General features: G+C 48.9%; 1 protein-coding gene and 1 pseudogene across 1 annotated transcript; both read left to right on the forward strand.

Moving 5' to 3' along the window:
- The first annotated feature begins 2,854 nt into the window (after positions 1–2,854).
- Positions 2,855–7,084, forward strand: LOC136551677 (L-ascorbate oxidase-like; annotated as a pseudogene).
- A 4,543-nt stretch (positions 7,085–11,627) lies between these two features.
- On the forward strand, positions 11,628–12,838 carry LOC136551678 (L-ascorbate oxidase-like). Its single transcript, XM_066543220.1, has one exon. It carries the CDS (start codon positions 11,628–11,630, stop codon positions 12,573–12,575), a length of 948 nt encoding a protein of 315 aa, XP_066399317.1. The 3' UTR covers positions 12,576–12,838.
- Positions 12,839–14,342: the final 1,504 nt, after the last annotated feature.

The following is a 14,342-nucleotide window of genomic DNA, read 5'->3' on the forward strand; positions in this document are numbered from 1 at the left end:
CCGCCCCCATGCGTGGAGAGAGGGAGGCAGATCCGAGCCGCCATGCCGCGCCGTTAGTAGGAGGAGAGCAACTGGGAGAGGAGGGAGGGCCACCGAGGGAGGGAGAGAGAGGGAGAGATGTCGCACCTGGTTTTCCAAAGAATATCAAGCACTAACTATATGTGTGTCCAGGATGTCCACACGTTACATATAGCGACAAATATAGAGAATATCAGGAACATTGCTTTATTATATATCAAAACATAGTTACAACAAGACTTACATCTATTACAAAGCATAGCGGAAACTATTCTATATTTTCTGATGACAAAAATGATTCGGTGAAGATGTGTGCAACATACCAAGGTATGATACGGTTAAATGGCATGCAGATCGAATATATGATTATGATAGAACAACCTTGCTATCCGTTAGTCGGCCAACTGTTGCACATCGGTGTTTCCAGGACGTGCACGTCGGTGGATAGCGAGCACTTCAACCATCGAAAAACAGGGTCTTTGCTGCACCTATTAGTGATACCTTTTGGAGGATTGCTAGGCACTATGATACAAAGGTTTTGGTCTAGGTTCATGATTTTTAGAGCAACGGTTCATAGGGGAACACGAAAGCAAAACTGGTTGCATAGCTAATTTCTAGACAGCAGGAGTAGCGGATACTACGGCCATTGTGGCACCTATGTCCAAGCCAATTTGTAGAGACATGTGCAAGCATACGATGGATGCGTTGGATGAAGGGTTTGGTGGTTTGGATAGGAGACGATTGTATCTCAGGAATCTGAACTCCTATGACCAAGGATTTTTACACACGGTTTGCTGGGGATCACCTTTGGAAAACAAGGTTGCGTGACTGTTTGGACAGCAGGGGCAGTGACCACTGCAGTCACGATAACTCAACCATCATGGCCAATATGGATGAACCGTCTTTCAAAGACATGTGCAAGGATAATATGAACATGCTGTATGAAGGGTTTGATTATTTGACAAATGGTTGGTGGGGAACTTCACTGAAATTCAGAGGTGCATCGCTGCTGAAATAGCAAGACAGTGAGCACGGAAAAGATGATCTTTCTTTCATCTCAGCTCCTATGACCAAACCAACTTGCAGGGGCTTGTGCAACTTCAAGAACTATATTTTGATTAAAGGGTTCGATGACTGAAGGTCTAGATCAATGGGAACATGAGTGCCAACCGGCAGCAGTGCTGCAGTCCGCAAAGGACAGCGACATGATTGCGGGAAAACTTCGTCGGAATCAATTCTAAACTGAATATGGGTACATGGTATACTGCAAGGAATGTGAAAACAACATGGGGAGGTTACAGGGGTTCTTACTTTGGATATTTGGGGGTGGCCAGAGGCAATTTGACGGCAGCCAGTAGCGATGACGGGTGGCAACACGGCCAGCGAGATGATCTACGCCACACAAGGGATCAAAGAGATGGATTAGAGAGGAGCATGGAAAGCAAGATCAGAGAGGGAAGGGGGAGGGACAGCGGCAGATCCAGGAATAATTTTAGGGAGGGCTGAATAACACATATCTCCGACTGTTGCTCGATCTTAAGTCTCAGGCCCACCTACACTATAGAACTTGATCTAAAAATTCATGGGGCTCTACAGGGATTCCACTGATCCGGTATGGGTAGGGGGGCTCGAGCCCCCCCCCCCCCCCCCCCCACAACCATTGGATCCGCCCCTGGGGAGGGACGACCTTGCTGTTTGGTGAGGGCGGCGGCAGCCGGTGGTGATGACATCGGCGCGAGGGCAAGGGGTCGAGATGAGCAGAACCATGGCGTTTTTTTCACTGGAAGGATCGGAAAGGAGAATCGGAAGCTCGCGTATATATTTGCTGTCCCGACTCTGGAGGAGAAGCCGGATAGCACCGAGAGAAGCAAGGGAAGCCGGTGGAAGGCAAGAAGGAGCGGCAGAAGCTGTTTCCGGTGAAATCCGCTCCAAATGATCTGGGCCACACGATGGAAAGTCCAATGGAGATGAGATCAATATATTTGCTGGCCCTGTTCGCTTCTCTTATAATCCGTACTTTTCAGCTTATTTTTTTTTCAGCCGGAACCGTGTTTTTCTCTCACAACAAGTCAGCGGGAATAATATTTTGGTTTGTTTTTTCAACGGTGCGAACGGAGCAATGGAGGCGACGTGGACAGCGTTTCTGTGCGTGGAGCCGTTGGCTATTACAGGGGAAAATGCCTGTAATAAGTTTCTAAATTTCGGGCAAATTGAATGGTCAGAGCGCTGATACCGAGACCTGCCCTGCTCTGATGATGCGTCCACGTTCGACTGTTCTAGGGCCGGGGGTTTCCATTTGAACTTGGGCCACGTTTAGTTTTAAAAAGTTTTATCAAAAAGTGCTACAGTAGTTATTACATCGAATCTTGCGATACGTGCATGGAGAATTAAATATAGACGAAAAAAAACTAATTGCACAGTTTGGTTAAAAATCGCGAGACGAACGTTTTGAGCCTAATTAGTCCATGATTGAATACTAATTGCCAAATAAATACGAAAGTGCTACAGTACCCAAATTCCTAAATTTCACGCAATTAAACAAGGCTTTGAATTATGTCTCAATATAAGCACATGCTGCCGTTTGATTTGTCTCTAAGGATTGGGTCAACTATAGCAGGTAGCAGCAGAACTCAACAGGTACTTGCATGTGAGGTTCCTGCAGTATAACAACAAAGCCGTTTGGTGGGAACGCGTTGATCATTTGATCTATTTGACCTAATAAAATATGGTTCGTGAATCGTGATATTGATCTCATGTCGCTACTACTACTACTCTGTGTATAAATAATACGCAATGCCAATGCAACACAGGCACACAGCACAGGAGCACCTCGACACGTAGTTGAGCAGCTATAGTACATTGCAGCTGCGTCTGCGTTCAGGAGTAGCCAGCTAAAGGATCGCTCCAAACCCAGCTGCAACCAACGCGGCTTGCCGTCCGACAGTGACAGGGGTAGCTGGCCAAAGGAGCGCCGATCTATCGAGCGCCTGCGGCTCTGCGGTGAGTCGATCCGGCCATGGGCTGGCGACCGCGGCTCCTCTGCTGCCTCTTCCTGTCCCTGTCGCTGGCAGCGCTCGCGCGCGCCGCCACGGTCCACCAGGAGTGGGAGATCAGCTACCAGTTCAAGAGCCCCGACTGCGTGCGGAAGCTCGCGGTGACCATCAACGGGCAGACGCCGGGGCCGACCATCCGCGCCACTCAGGGCGACACCGTCGTGGTGAGGGTGAAGAACTCCCTCCTGACCGAGAACGTGGCCATCCACTGGCACGGCATCCGGCAGATCGGCACGCCGTGGGCCGACGGCACGGAGGGCGTGACGCAGTGCCCGATCCTCCCCGGTGACACCTTCACCTACACCTTCGTCGTCGACCGCCCCGGGACGTACATGTACCACGCGCACTACGGGATGCAGCGCTCCGCGGGGCTCAACGGCCTCATCGTCGTGGCCGCGGCGCCCGGCGGGCCCGACGCCGAGCCGTTCCGGTACGACGGCGAGCACCACGTGCTGCTCAACGACTGGTGGCACAAGAGCACCTACGAGCAGGCCACGGGGCTGGCGTCCGTGCCGTTCGGCTGGGTCGGGGAGCCGCAGTCGCTGCTCATCAACGGCCGCGGCAGGTTCGTCAACTGCTCGTCCATGGCGGCCGGGGCCTGCAACGCCACGCTCCCGGAGTGCGCCGCGCCGGTGTTCGCCGTCGTGCCCGGCAAGACCTACAGGTTCCGCATTGCCAGCGTCACGTCGCTGTCGGCGCTCAACTTTGAGATCGAGGTAACCACGTTGTACTTTTCTCTCCTTCTCGATCGATAGCAGCTGTATTTGTTTCTCCGCATCCTTTTCTTTTTTCTTTATAATAATATTTCAATTTGTTAACAGTTAGTACTAAAGAAAGGTGTCAAGATCTAAAACATCGTAGTTGAAATTGAAACAGCTGCATCCATGGTAGTTGAATAGAAGAAAATGATGGCAACCATGTTAATTTGATAATGCATGTATGTACTAGTAAAATGCACAGCTTAAATATGAAAATCGTCATATAGTCACGGCTCGATCAGAATACAACAAACCAGCATTTGGGTGAAATAAAATGAAAACTTAGATGAGGCACACCGGCCACTTTGGTAATGGAGGCGTTAGTGAAAACAGTGACTAGTCCACTTGCATTGCCAGCATAAGGAATCATATCATCCATACAGACGAATATATTGCAGTCATAAAGCAAAACCGCGGCGATGGAAGCAGCCGGCCCATGCATCCCCATGTGCTAAGCTAGGTTGTCGCCAAATTAAGCACGGGGGAGCGTACAACGCCGGCGGCTTTATTTGCTAATGCCGCCGGTGGCCAACTACTCATGGCTCGGCCGGTGGAGTACGTGCATTGGGTTGGGAGCACATTTGACATTCCCCAAGGCGGGCAGTGGCGACAACAATATTATATTATAATCTCGCGCCACAATCTAGGGCAATGCCGTGCCGTGTTTTGGGGAGGCCCGTGCGTATGCTACCACGCGTGACCTGTTTTTTTCCTTTCTCTCGAGAAACCAGGCAACCGAATATACGGAGCAGGCAGCAGCAGGAGTAGTAGTAGTATAACATTATTCGGATTTGGACCATCCATCTGCACAAAACTAGCCGTTAACCGTGCATGGAAGCAAGCAAGTGTGGATCGGCCGTTTATCGTCTGGTCTTGGCCGGCGTAAACTAAGTATACATTGTTTGGATCCGATCGAATACTTTACTTTGGCTGGGTAGCTAGGCTAGCTTATTTAGCCGGCATGCATCTGCTTGTCGTTCTTGGCTCGTACACGACAATGCGATGTGTCCGATCTGCCTAGCTCGGCCGCGTTGTATATAGCAATATACTTCTAATAAAAGCTTAGGACGACACGTTGCCACGCAAGCTGTGCAACGCGGCGGCCGAGAGGCAGATCGGACACTACATCACATTGCTTACCGACGAGATCGACGAGACAAACGCAGCAAGCTAATAATGAGCACGCATACACTATGGCCTGGTCTAGTTCCACCCCTAAAGCTTACTGTACTCTCTATCTCCATGCATGGAGTATTAAATAGAGGCTTAAAAAAATAACTAATTACATAGTTTATGACTAATTTGCGAGACGAATCTTTGAAGCCTAATTAATCCATGATTCGACAACATAGTGCTACAGTAACACACGTGCTAATGACGGATTAATTAGGCTTAATAAATTCGTCTCGAAGATTACTGTCGGATTCTATAATTTATTTTTTTATTAGTATCCGAACACCTCATATGACACCTCTATGTGACAACCCAAAATTTTACGCCCTGGATTTAAACAAGGCTTATCTTTGATCATTTTGGATCTGTCTGCACTCCCTGGCATCCATGCATTTGCTTGGTTATATTAACCACAGTCCACAGTTTAGTTGGTGTACCAACGTGCGCAATGACGACCTAGCAAAGCAACGCGAGACCAAGTCAATAATCAAACAAGTTCTCTAGGTCCACCGTTGTTTTTTTATTGTGCACCCGTTACTAACAACTCTTGCGAATGGCAGTACATATATGATGCAACGCAAGTGTGAAGTGCGCACGGATGAACGGCGACGAAGGAGCAACGAAATGGAGCTAGCTAGCTGCGTGCTCAGCTGCACGACAAAATATTTCTTGTTTATTCAGTCAATGTTTCGCTTAATTAGTTTCCCTACTAGCTAGGCTCTGAGCGTGCTTTCAGACGCATGTTGAGTCAATGTTTCTGCCAACTTTTGATTTTTTTTTAATCCTATACATACCAGAGTTACCAAAGAGTTTACCAAAGTTAGAATGTGAATAATGATCCACGGCATGCATGGTTTCAGGGCCACGAAATGACGGTAGTGGAGGCCGACGGCCACTACGTGAAGCCGTTCGTGGTGAAGAACCTCAACATCTACTCCGGCGAGACCTACTCCGTGCTCATCAAGGCCGACCAGAACCCCAACCGCAACTACTGGCTCGCCTCCAACGTCGTCAGCCGCGAGCCCGGCACGCCCACGGGCACCGCCGTCCTCAGCTACTACGGCGGCCGCAGCAGCCCGCGGAAGCCGCCGCCGACCACCCCTCCCACGGGTCCGGTCCTGGAACGACACCACGTACCGGTTCCGGCAGAGCGTGGTGACGGTGGCGCACCCGGCGCACGTCGAGCCTCCGCCGCCGCGCGCCGACCGCACCATCCTCCTGCTCAACACGCAGAACAAGATCGACGGGCACATCAAGTGGGCGCTCAACAACGTGTCCTTCACGCTGCCGCACACGCCCTACCTGGTGGCCATGAAGAGCGGCCTCCTCGGCGCCTTCGACCAGCGCCCGCCGCCGGAGACGTACGCGCACCAGGGGTACGATGTATACGCTCCGCCGCCGAACCCGAACACGACGGTCAGCGACGGGCTGTACCGGCTGCAGTTCGGCTCCGTCGTCGACGTGGTGCTGCAGAACGCCAACATGCTGGCGGCCAACAAGAGCGAGACGCACCCGTGGCACCTGCACGGCCACGACTTCTGGGTGCTGGGCTACGGCATCGGCCGCTTCGACCCGGCGGTGCACCCGGCGTCCTACAACCTCAAGGACCCCATCCTAAAGAACACGGTGGCCGTGCACCCCTACGGCTGGACGGCGCTGCGGTTCAAGGCCGACAACCCCGGCGTGTGGGCGTTCCATTGCCACATCGAGTCTCATTTCTTCATGGGAATGGGCATCGCCTTCGAGGAAGGCAGTCGAGCGCGTCGCTCAGCTCCCGCAACAGATCATGGGGTGCGGGAAGACCAAGGGCGGACACTAACAACCAATCATCGATCAACCAGGAGATCGGACTGATGTTGTTCAGCAGCTGCATGCATCGTTGATCCATTTCATTCTTTTGTTTCTTGCTACTACAATCCATCTAATGGTACGAAAGACCTTCAGTCGCGGGCACATTTCTGGAGGAAGACAAATTGTTGCATTATGTATTTTTGTTTCATCAACAATGTTCCAAAAAGAAATCCAGATGATAAGAGATTTGTATGGGTATTTAGATTCGTAATGTTACATTATATGTATACAGTCCTGCGACTTTTAAAATTAGAGAGACGGCCCTGCTTGACATTCAAAGTCAACCCCCACGATGTATGTTAGTACTAGCATAGTCAATTCCATTCTGCACAAATACGGGGGTGCCCTTGCTCTGACCAATCAATTTGCCGGAAATTTTGTAGTACCTGCGGACATGATATGCATGGATACGACGACGACAGCGTATGCGCATCCAAATTTCTGTTTGGACAAGTTGTTATATATACTGTTTCAGTTCAACACAGAAAATATAAATAATTGAGCCGTCCATTCTTTTATTTATTATTAGTAGTTAAAATTACAAAACACACAGGGGACGCTAGCTGAGTCATCCCATGCATTATCATGCTTTACAGCGGCTAATAAATAATCGAGAGAGTTTCAATATATGTTATACATACAAATGGAATCTGTACAAATTAAGGTGGCCACCAGCTCTGCTAGCTATGACCCTTTCTGGAGCGATTCTTTTCGACTTTCTCAAAACTCAATTCATATTTATGTTGCCAGTTTTAACAGCTTTTTCGCTGGATGGACGCGGTTTAGAGGACAAACAATAATCTCTTTAGAAAATTCGCAGCTCAGAACAATCATAATACAAGGCAAAAGCAATTCTCTTTACAGCTACTGCACGGAACACTTTGGCCCCGCCCTCTTTTTTCCGATATGACGGCGAATCTCATCAGTTACCGCGCGATACAACTGTTTCTCCGTAGCTAGATATATAGCCAGATGAAGCCAATGTATATGTATGCGCGTACACAGAGATCTCGTAAATAGTTTCTGGCTATAACGCCGTTGAACGATGGTACCTCTCATGCATGCTTCGTCAAGAATTCGATCCCTCTTTCAATACCTACATCTACATAGCAATAGCATGCAGTGGTGTAAAAATCATCGAAGTTACTACAATACCAGAAACAGTTGTTTTAGCCTACATACATCTTACTAACACTCAAGACATTGAAATTCATTCATTAAAGAATTATATGTGTAATAATATTGTTTTACAAAAAGATTGAGTGCTTATAGTTAAACTAACAACAGTGATATGCCATAATGTTTTCGTTTAAATATATAAACTTATATAAAGTCACACTTATAAACCTTAGTGCCATATATAATAATTCTAATGTAATTTAAAATAAAGTGTCAGTGTCACATATATATATATGGTTCACACGTAGCAGCAGGCACATGCCTTGTGGGAGTTGTGGCGCGAGATTGCATCAGTCATTCAGTCTGTATATTTTTGCCCGTTGATAATCAAGGACGACATATATCATGCGCGCTTTCAATGCCTTCTGGTCCAGAGATTTCAGAAGTTTCAACCTTCTGAATGAGGCTTTCATGATACTCCTGAGGAAGAAGGACAATCCGGAGGAGATCAAGGACTATAGACCAATTAGTCTTATCCATAGCTTTGCTAAGCTGGTTGCAAAATGCCTTGCCAACCGACTAGCCAAGCTCCTCGATGCACTGGTGTGCCCCAACCAGAGCGCCTTCATCCGTGGACGCAGCATCCACGACAATTTCCGAACGGTCCAGCTCACTTGCCGGCTTCTGCATTCAGTCAAACGGCCGTCCATTCTTCTGAAAGTTGACATCGCAAAGGCCTTCGATACCGTCTCCTGGGCGTTCCTTCTTGAGCTACTGGAGTTCATGGGATTCAGTCGCCGGTGGCGCGATTGGCTGTCAGCCTTACTATCGACGGCAAGCACAAAGATCCTCCTAAATGGAAGACCGGGCAACAGAATTTGCCATGCTCGAGGTCTTCGGCAAGGCGACCCTCTATCGCCTATGTGTTTGTTCTTGTCATGGAGGTGCTCAATGGCCTCATTGGCTATGCGGATCTGAACGGGTTTCTCAGCCCTCTGCCCATCAGAGCATCGAGATGTCGCGCTTCTCTTTATGCAGATGACCTGGTCGTCATTTTATCCACGGTGCATGAGGACGTTGCTGTCATGATGGAGATCCTGCGGATTTTTGGTGAAGCTTCAAGTCTATTCATAAATATGGACAAATGTGATGCCACACCGATTCAGTGCTCACATGACCAAACGGAACTTTTCCGGTCGCTATTTGGATGTCGAGTGGCTGAATTCCCTTGCCGTTACTTAGGCATACCGCTTTCGGTTCACAAGCTAAATCGGTCAGATGAGCAGGCTCTAATTGACGCAGTGGCGAACCGGATTCCGGCCTGGACAACACACATATCCATCGCCGTCTGCTTATCGCCTTGGGCTGTGGGACAAATCGACAAGCGACGTCGTGCCTTTCTTTGGTCTGGCAGCGACCATGTCGCCGGCGGTCAATGCAGGGTGGCATGGCCGGTCGTTTGTCGCCCCAAAGAGCTAGGTGGGCTGGGGCTGCTCGATCTACGTCGCTTCGGCGTGGCCCTACATCTGAGATGGGAGTGGCATCGCAGACTCTAGTCCAATCGGCCGTGGGTGACGTTGCCATCGGTTGGGAACAAGGTGGTGCTGTCTGCTTTCCACGCAGCGACGGATGTCGTGCTCGGCGATGGCAGATCCTCAGTTTTCTAGGTCGATCGCTGGATGCCTGATGGATGCTCCGTGCGCGACGTCGCTCCAAGCCTGCTACGCACTGTGGGACGTAGGCACCATGGACGCTCTGTTGCTGATGCGATCTACGAGAACGCCTGGGTCCGGGACATCGCAGGGCCTTTCACTGTGCCGGTCCTTCTTGACTATCTGAAGCTTTGGAGTATCGTCCGGAACGTGCAGCTTACGACGAATTCTCCAGACGTCCTACGATGGAGATGGTAGGCGAGCATGTCCTACTCTTCATTTTCGGCCTACCATGCACTATTCGTTGGTGCTTCTAGGCCGCTCGGGGCAAAGGAGCTCTGGAAGGTTTCCGCTCCGGCAAAAGTCAAGCACTTCTTTTGGCTAGCTCTTCACAGGAAGTGTTGGACTGCAGCTCGTCGGCACCGTCATGGATTGCAGCAGTCGCCAAATTGTGTCCTATGCTCAACTGGTGTCGAAGAGATCGACCACATCTTGCTCTCCTGTGCGGCCGGTGGAGTACGTGCATTGGGTTGGGAGCACATTTGACATTCCCCAAGGCGGGCAGTGGCGACAACAATATTATATTATAATCTCGCGCCACAATCTAGGGCAATGCCGTGCCGTGTTTTGGGGAGGCCCGTGCGTATGCTACCACGCGTGACCTGTTTTTTTCCTTTCTCTCGAGAAACCAGGCAACCGAATATACGGAGCAGGCAGCAGCAGGAGTAGTAGTAGTATAACATTATTCGGATTTGGACCATCCATCTGCACAAAACTAGCCGTTAACCGTGCATGGAAGCAAGCAAGTGTGGATCGGCCGTTTATCGTCTGGTCTTGGCCGGCGTAAACTAAGTATACATTGTTTGGATCCGATCGAATACTTTACTTTGGCTGGGTAGCTAGGCTAGCTTATTTAGCCGGCATGCATCTGCTTGTCGTTCTTGGCTCGTACACGACAATGCGATGTGTCCGATCTGCCTAGCTCGGCCGCGTTGTATATAGCAATATACTTCTAATAAAAGCTTAGGACGACACGTTGCCACGCAAGCTGTGCAACGCGGCGGCCGAGAGGCAGATCGGACACTACATCACATTGCTTACCGACGAGATCGACGAGACAAACGCAGCAAGCTAATAATGAGCACGCATACACTATGGCCTGGTCTAGTTCCACCCCTAAAGCTTACTGTACTCTCTATCTCCATGCATGGAGTATTAAATAGAGGCTTAAAAAAATAACTAATTACATAGTTTATGACTAATTTGCGAGACGAATCTTTGAAGCCTAATTAATCCATGATTCGACAACATAGTGCTACAGTAACACACGTGCTAATGACGGATTAATTAGGCTTAATAAATTCGTCTCGAAGATTACTGTCGGATTCTATAATTTATTTTTTTATTAGTATCCGAACACCTCATATGACACCTCTATGTGACAACCCAAAATTTTACGCCCTGGATTTAAACAAGGCTTATCTTTGATCATTTTGGATCTGTCTGCACTCCCTGGCATCCATGCATTTGCTTGGTTATATTAACCACAGTCCACAGTTTAGTTGGTGTACCAACGTGCGCAATGACGACCTAGCAAAGCAACGCGAGACCAAGTCAATAATCAAACAAGTTCTCTAGGTCCACCGTTGTTTTTTTATTGTGCACCCGTTACTAACAACTCTTGCGAATGGCAGTACATATATGATGCAACGCAAGTGTGAAGTGCGCACGGATGAACGGCGACGAAGGAGCAACGAAATGGAGCTAGCTAGCTGCGTGCTCAGCTGCACGACAAAATATTTCTTGTTTATTCAGTCAATGTTTCGCTTAATTAGTTTCCCTACTAGCTAGGCTCTGAGCGTGCTTTCAGACGCATGTTGAGTCAATGTTTCTGCCAACTTTTGATTTTTTTTTAATCCTATACATACCAGAGTTACCAAAGAGTTTACCAAAGTTAGAATGTGAATAATGATCCACGGCATGCATGGTTTCAGGGCCACGAAATGACGGTAGTGGAGGCCGACGGCCACTACGTGAAGCCGTTCGTGGTGAAGAACCTCAACATCTACTCCGGCGAGACCTACTCCGTGCTCATCAAGGCCGACCAGAACCCCAACCGCAACTACTGGCTCGCCTCCAACGTCGTCAGCCGCGAGCCCGGCACGCCCACGGGCACCGCCGTCCTCAGCTACTACGGCGGCCGCAGCAGCCCGCGGAAGCCGCCGCCGACCACCCCTCCCACGGGTCCGGCCTGGAACGACACCACGTACCGGTTCCGGCAGAGCGTGGTGACGGTGGCGCACCCGGCGCACGTCGAGCCTCCGCCGCCGCGCGCCGACCGCACCATCCTCCTGCTCAACACGCAGAACAAGATCGACGGGCACATCAAGTGGGCGCTCAACAACGTGTCCTTCACGCTGCCGCACACGCCCTACCTGGTGGCCATGAAGAGCGGCCTCCTCGGCGCCTTCGACCAGCGCCCGCCGCCGGAGACGTACGCGCACCAGGGGTACGATGTATACGCTCCGCCGCCGAACCCGAACACGACGGTCAGCGACGGGCTGTACCGGCTGCAGTTCGGCTCCGTCGTCGACGTGGTGCTGCAGAACGCCAACATGCTGGCGGCCAACAAGAGCGAGACGCACCCGTGGCACCTGCACGGCCACGACTTCTGGGTGCTGGGCTACGGCATCGGCCGCTTCGACCCGGCGGTGCACCCGGCGTCCTACAACCTCAAGGACCCCATCCTAAAGAACACGGTGGCCGTGCACCCCTACGGCTGGACGGCGCTGCGGTTCAAGGCCGACAACCCCGGCGTGTGGGCGTTCCATTGCCACATCGAGTCTCATTTCTTCATGGGAATGGGCATCGCCTTCGAGGAAGGCGTCGAGCGCGTCGCTCAGCTCCCGCAACAGATCATGGGGTGCGGGAAGACCAAGGGCGGACACTAACAACCAATCATCGATCAACCAGGAGATCGGACTGATGTTGTTCAGCAGCTGCATGCATCGTTGATCCATTTCATTCTTTTGTTTCTTGCTACTACAATCCATCTAATGGTACGAAAGACCTTCAGTCGCGGGCACATTTCTGGAGGAAGACAAATTGTTGCATTATGTATTTTTGTTTCATCAACAATGTTCCAAAAAGAAATCCAGATGATAAGAGATTTGTATGGGTATTTAGATTCGTAATGTTACATTATATGTATACAGTCCTGCGACTTTTAAAATTAGAGAGACGGCCCTGCTTGACATTCAAAGTCAACCCCCACGATGTATGTTAGTACTAGCATAGTCAATTCCATTCTGCACAAATACGGGGGTGCCCTTGCTCTGACCAATCAATTTGCCGGAAATTTTGTAGTACCTGCGGACATGATATGCATGGATACGACGACGACAGCGTATGCGCATCCAAATTTCTGTTTGGACAAGTTGTTATATATACTGTTTCAGTTCAACACAGAAAATATAAATAATTGAGCCGTCCATTCTTTTATTTATTATTAGTAGTTAAAATTACAAAACACACAGGGGACGCTAGCTGAGTCATCCCATGCATTATCATGCTTTACAGCGGCTAATAAATAATCGAGAGAGTTTCAATATATGTTATACATACAAATGGAATCTGTACAAAATTAAGGTGGCCACCAGCTCTGCTAGCTATGACCCTTTCTGGAGCGATTCTTTTCGACTTTCTCAAAACTCAATTCATATTTATGTTGCCAGTTTTAACAGCTTTTTCGCTGGATGGACGCGGTTTAGAGGACAAACAATAATCTCTTTAGAAAATTCGCAGCTCAGAACAATCATAATACAAGGCAAAAGCAATTCTCTTTACAGCTACTGCACGGAACACTTTGGCCCCGCCCTCTTTTTTCCGATATGACGGCGAATCTCATCAGTTACCGCGCGATACAACTGTTTCTCCGTAGCTAGATATATAGCCAGATGAAGCCAATGTATATGTATGCGCGTACACAGAGATCTCGTAAATAGTTTCTGGCTATAACGCCGTTGAACGATGGTACCTCTCATGCATGCTTCGTCAAGAATTCGATCCCTCTTTCAATACCTACATCTACATAGCAATAGCATGCAGTGGTGTAAAAATCATCGAAGTTACTACAATACCAGAAACAGTTGTTTTAGCCTACATACATCTTACTAACACTCAAGACATTGAAATTCATTCATTAAAGAATTATATGTGTAATAATATTGTTTTACAAAAAGATTGAGTGCTTATAGTTAAACTAACAACAGTGATATGCCATAATGTTTTCGTTTAAATATATAAACTTATATAAAGTCACACTTATAAACCTTAGTGCCATATATAATAATTCTAATGTAATTTAAAATAAAGTGTCAGTGTCACATATATATATATGGTTCACACGTAGCAGCAGGCACATGCCTTGTGGGAGTTGTGGCGCGAGATTGCATCAGTCATTCAGTCTGTATATTTTTGCCCGTTGATAATCAAGGACGACATATATCATGCGCGCTTTCAATGCCTTCTGGTCCAGAGATTTCAGAAGTTTCAACCTTCTGAATGAGGCTTTCATGATACTCCTGAGGAAGAAGGACAATCCGGAGGAGATCAAGGACTATAGACCAATTAGTCTTATCCATAGCTTTGCTAAGCTGGTTGCAAAATGCCTTGCCAACCGACTAGCCAAGCTCCTCGATGCACTGGTGTGCCCCAAC

Source organism: Miscanthus floridulus, chromosome 4, assembly GCF_019320115.1.
Source record: "Miscanthus floridulus cultivar M001 chromosome 4, ASM1932011v1, whole genome shotgun sequence".
Classification (NCBI taxonomy): domain Eukaryota; kingdom Viridiplantae; phylum Streptophyta; class Magnoliopsida; order Poales; family Poaceae; genus Miscanthus; species Miscanthus floridulus.

Excerpts from the sequence above, each read along its gene's own strand:
- LOC136551678 (XM_066543220.1), top strand. The coding sequence starts at position 11,628 with ATGACGGTAGTGGAGGCCGACGGCCACTACGTGAAGCCGTTCGTGGTG.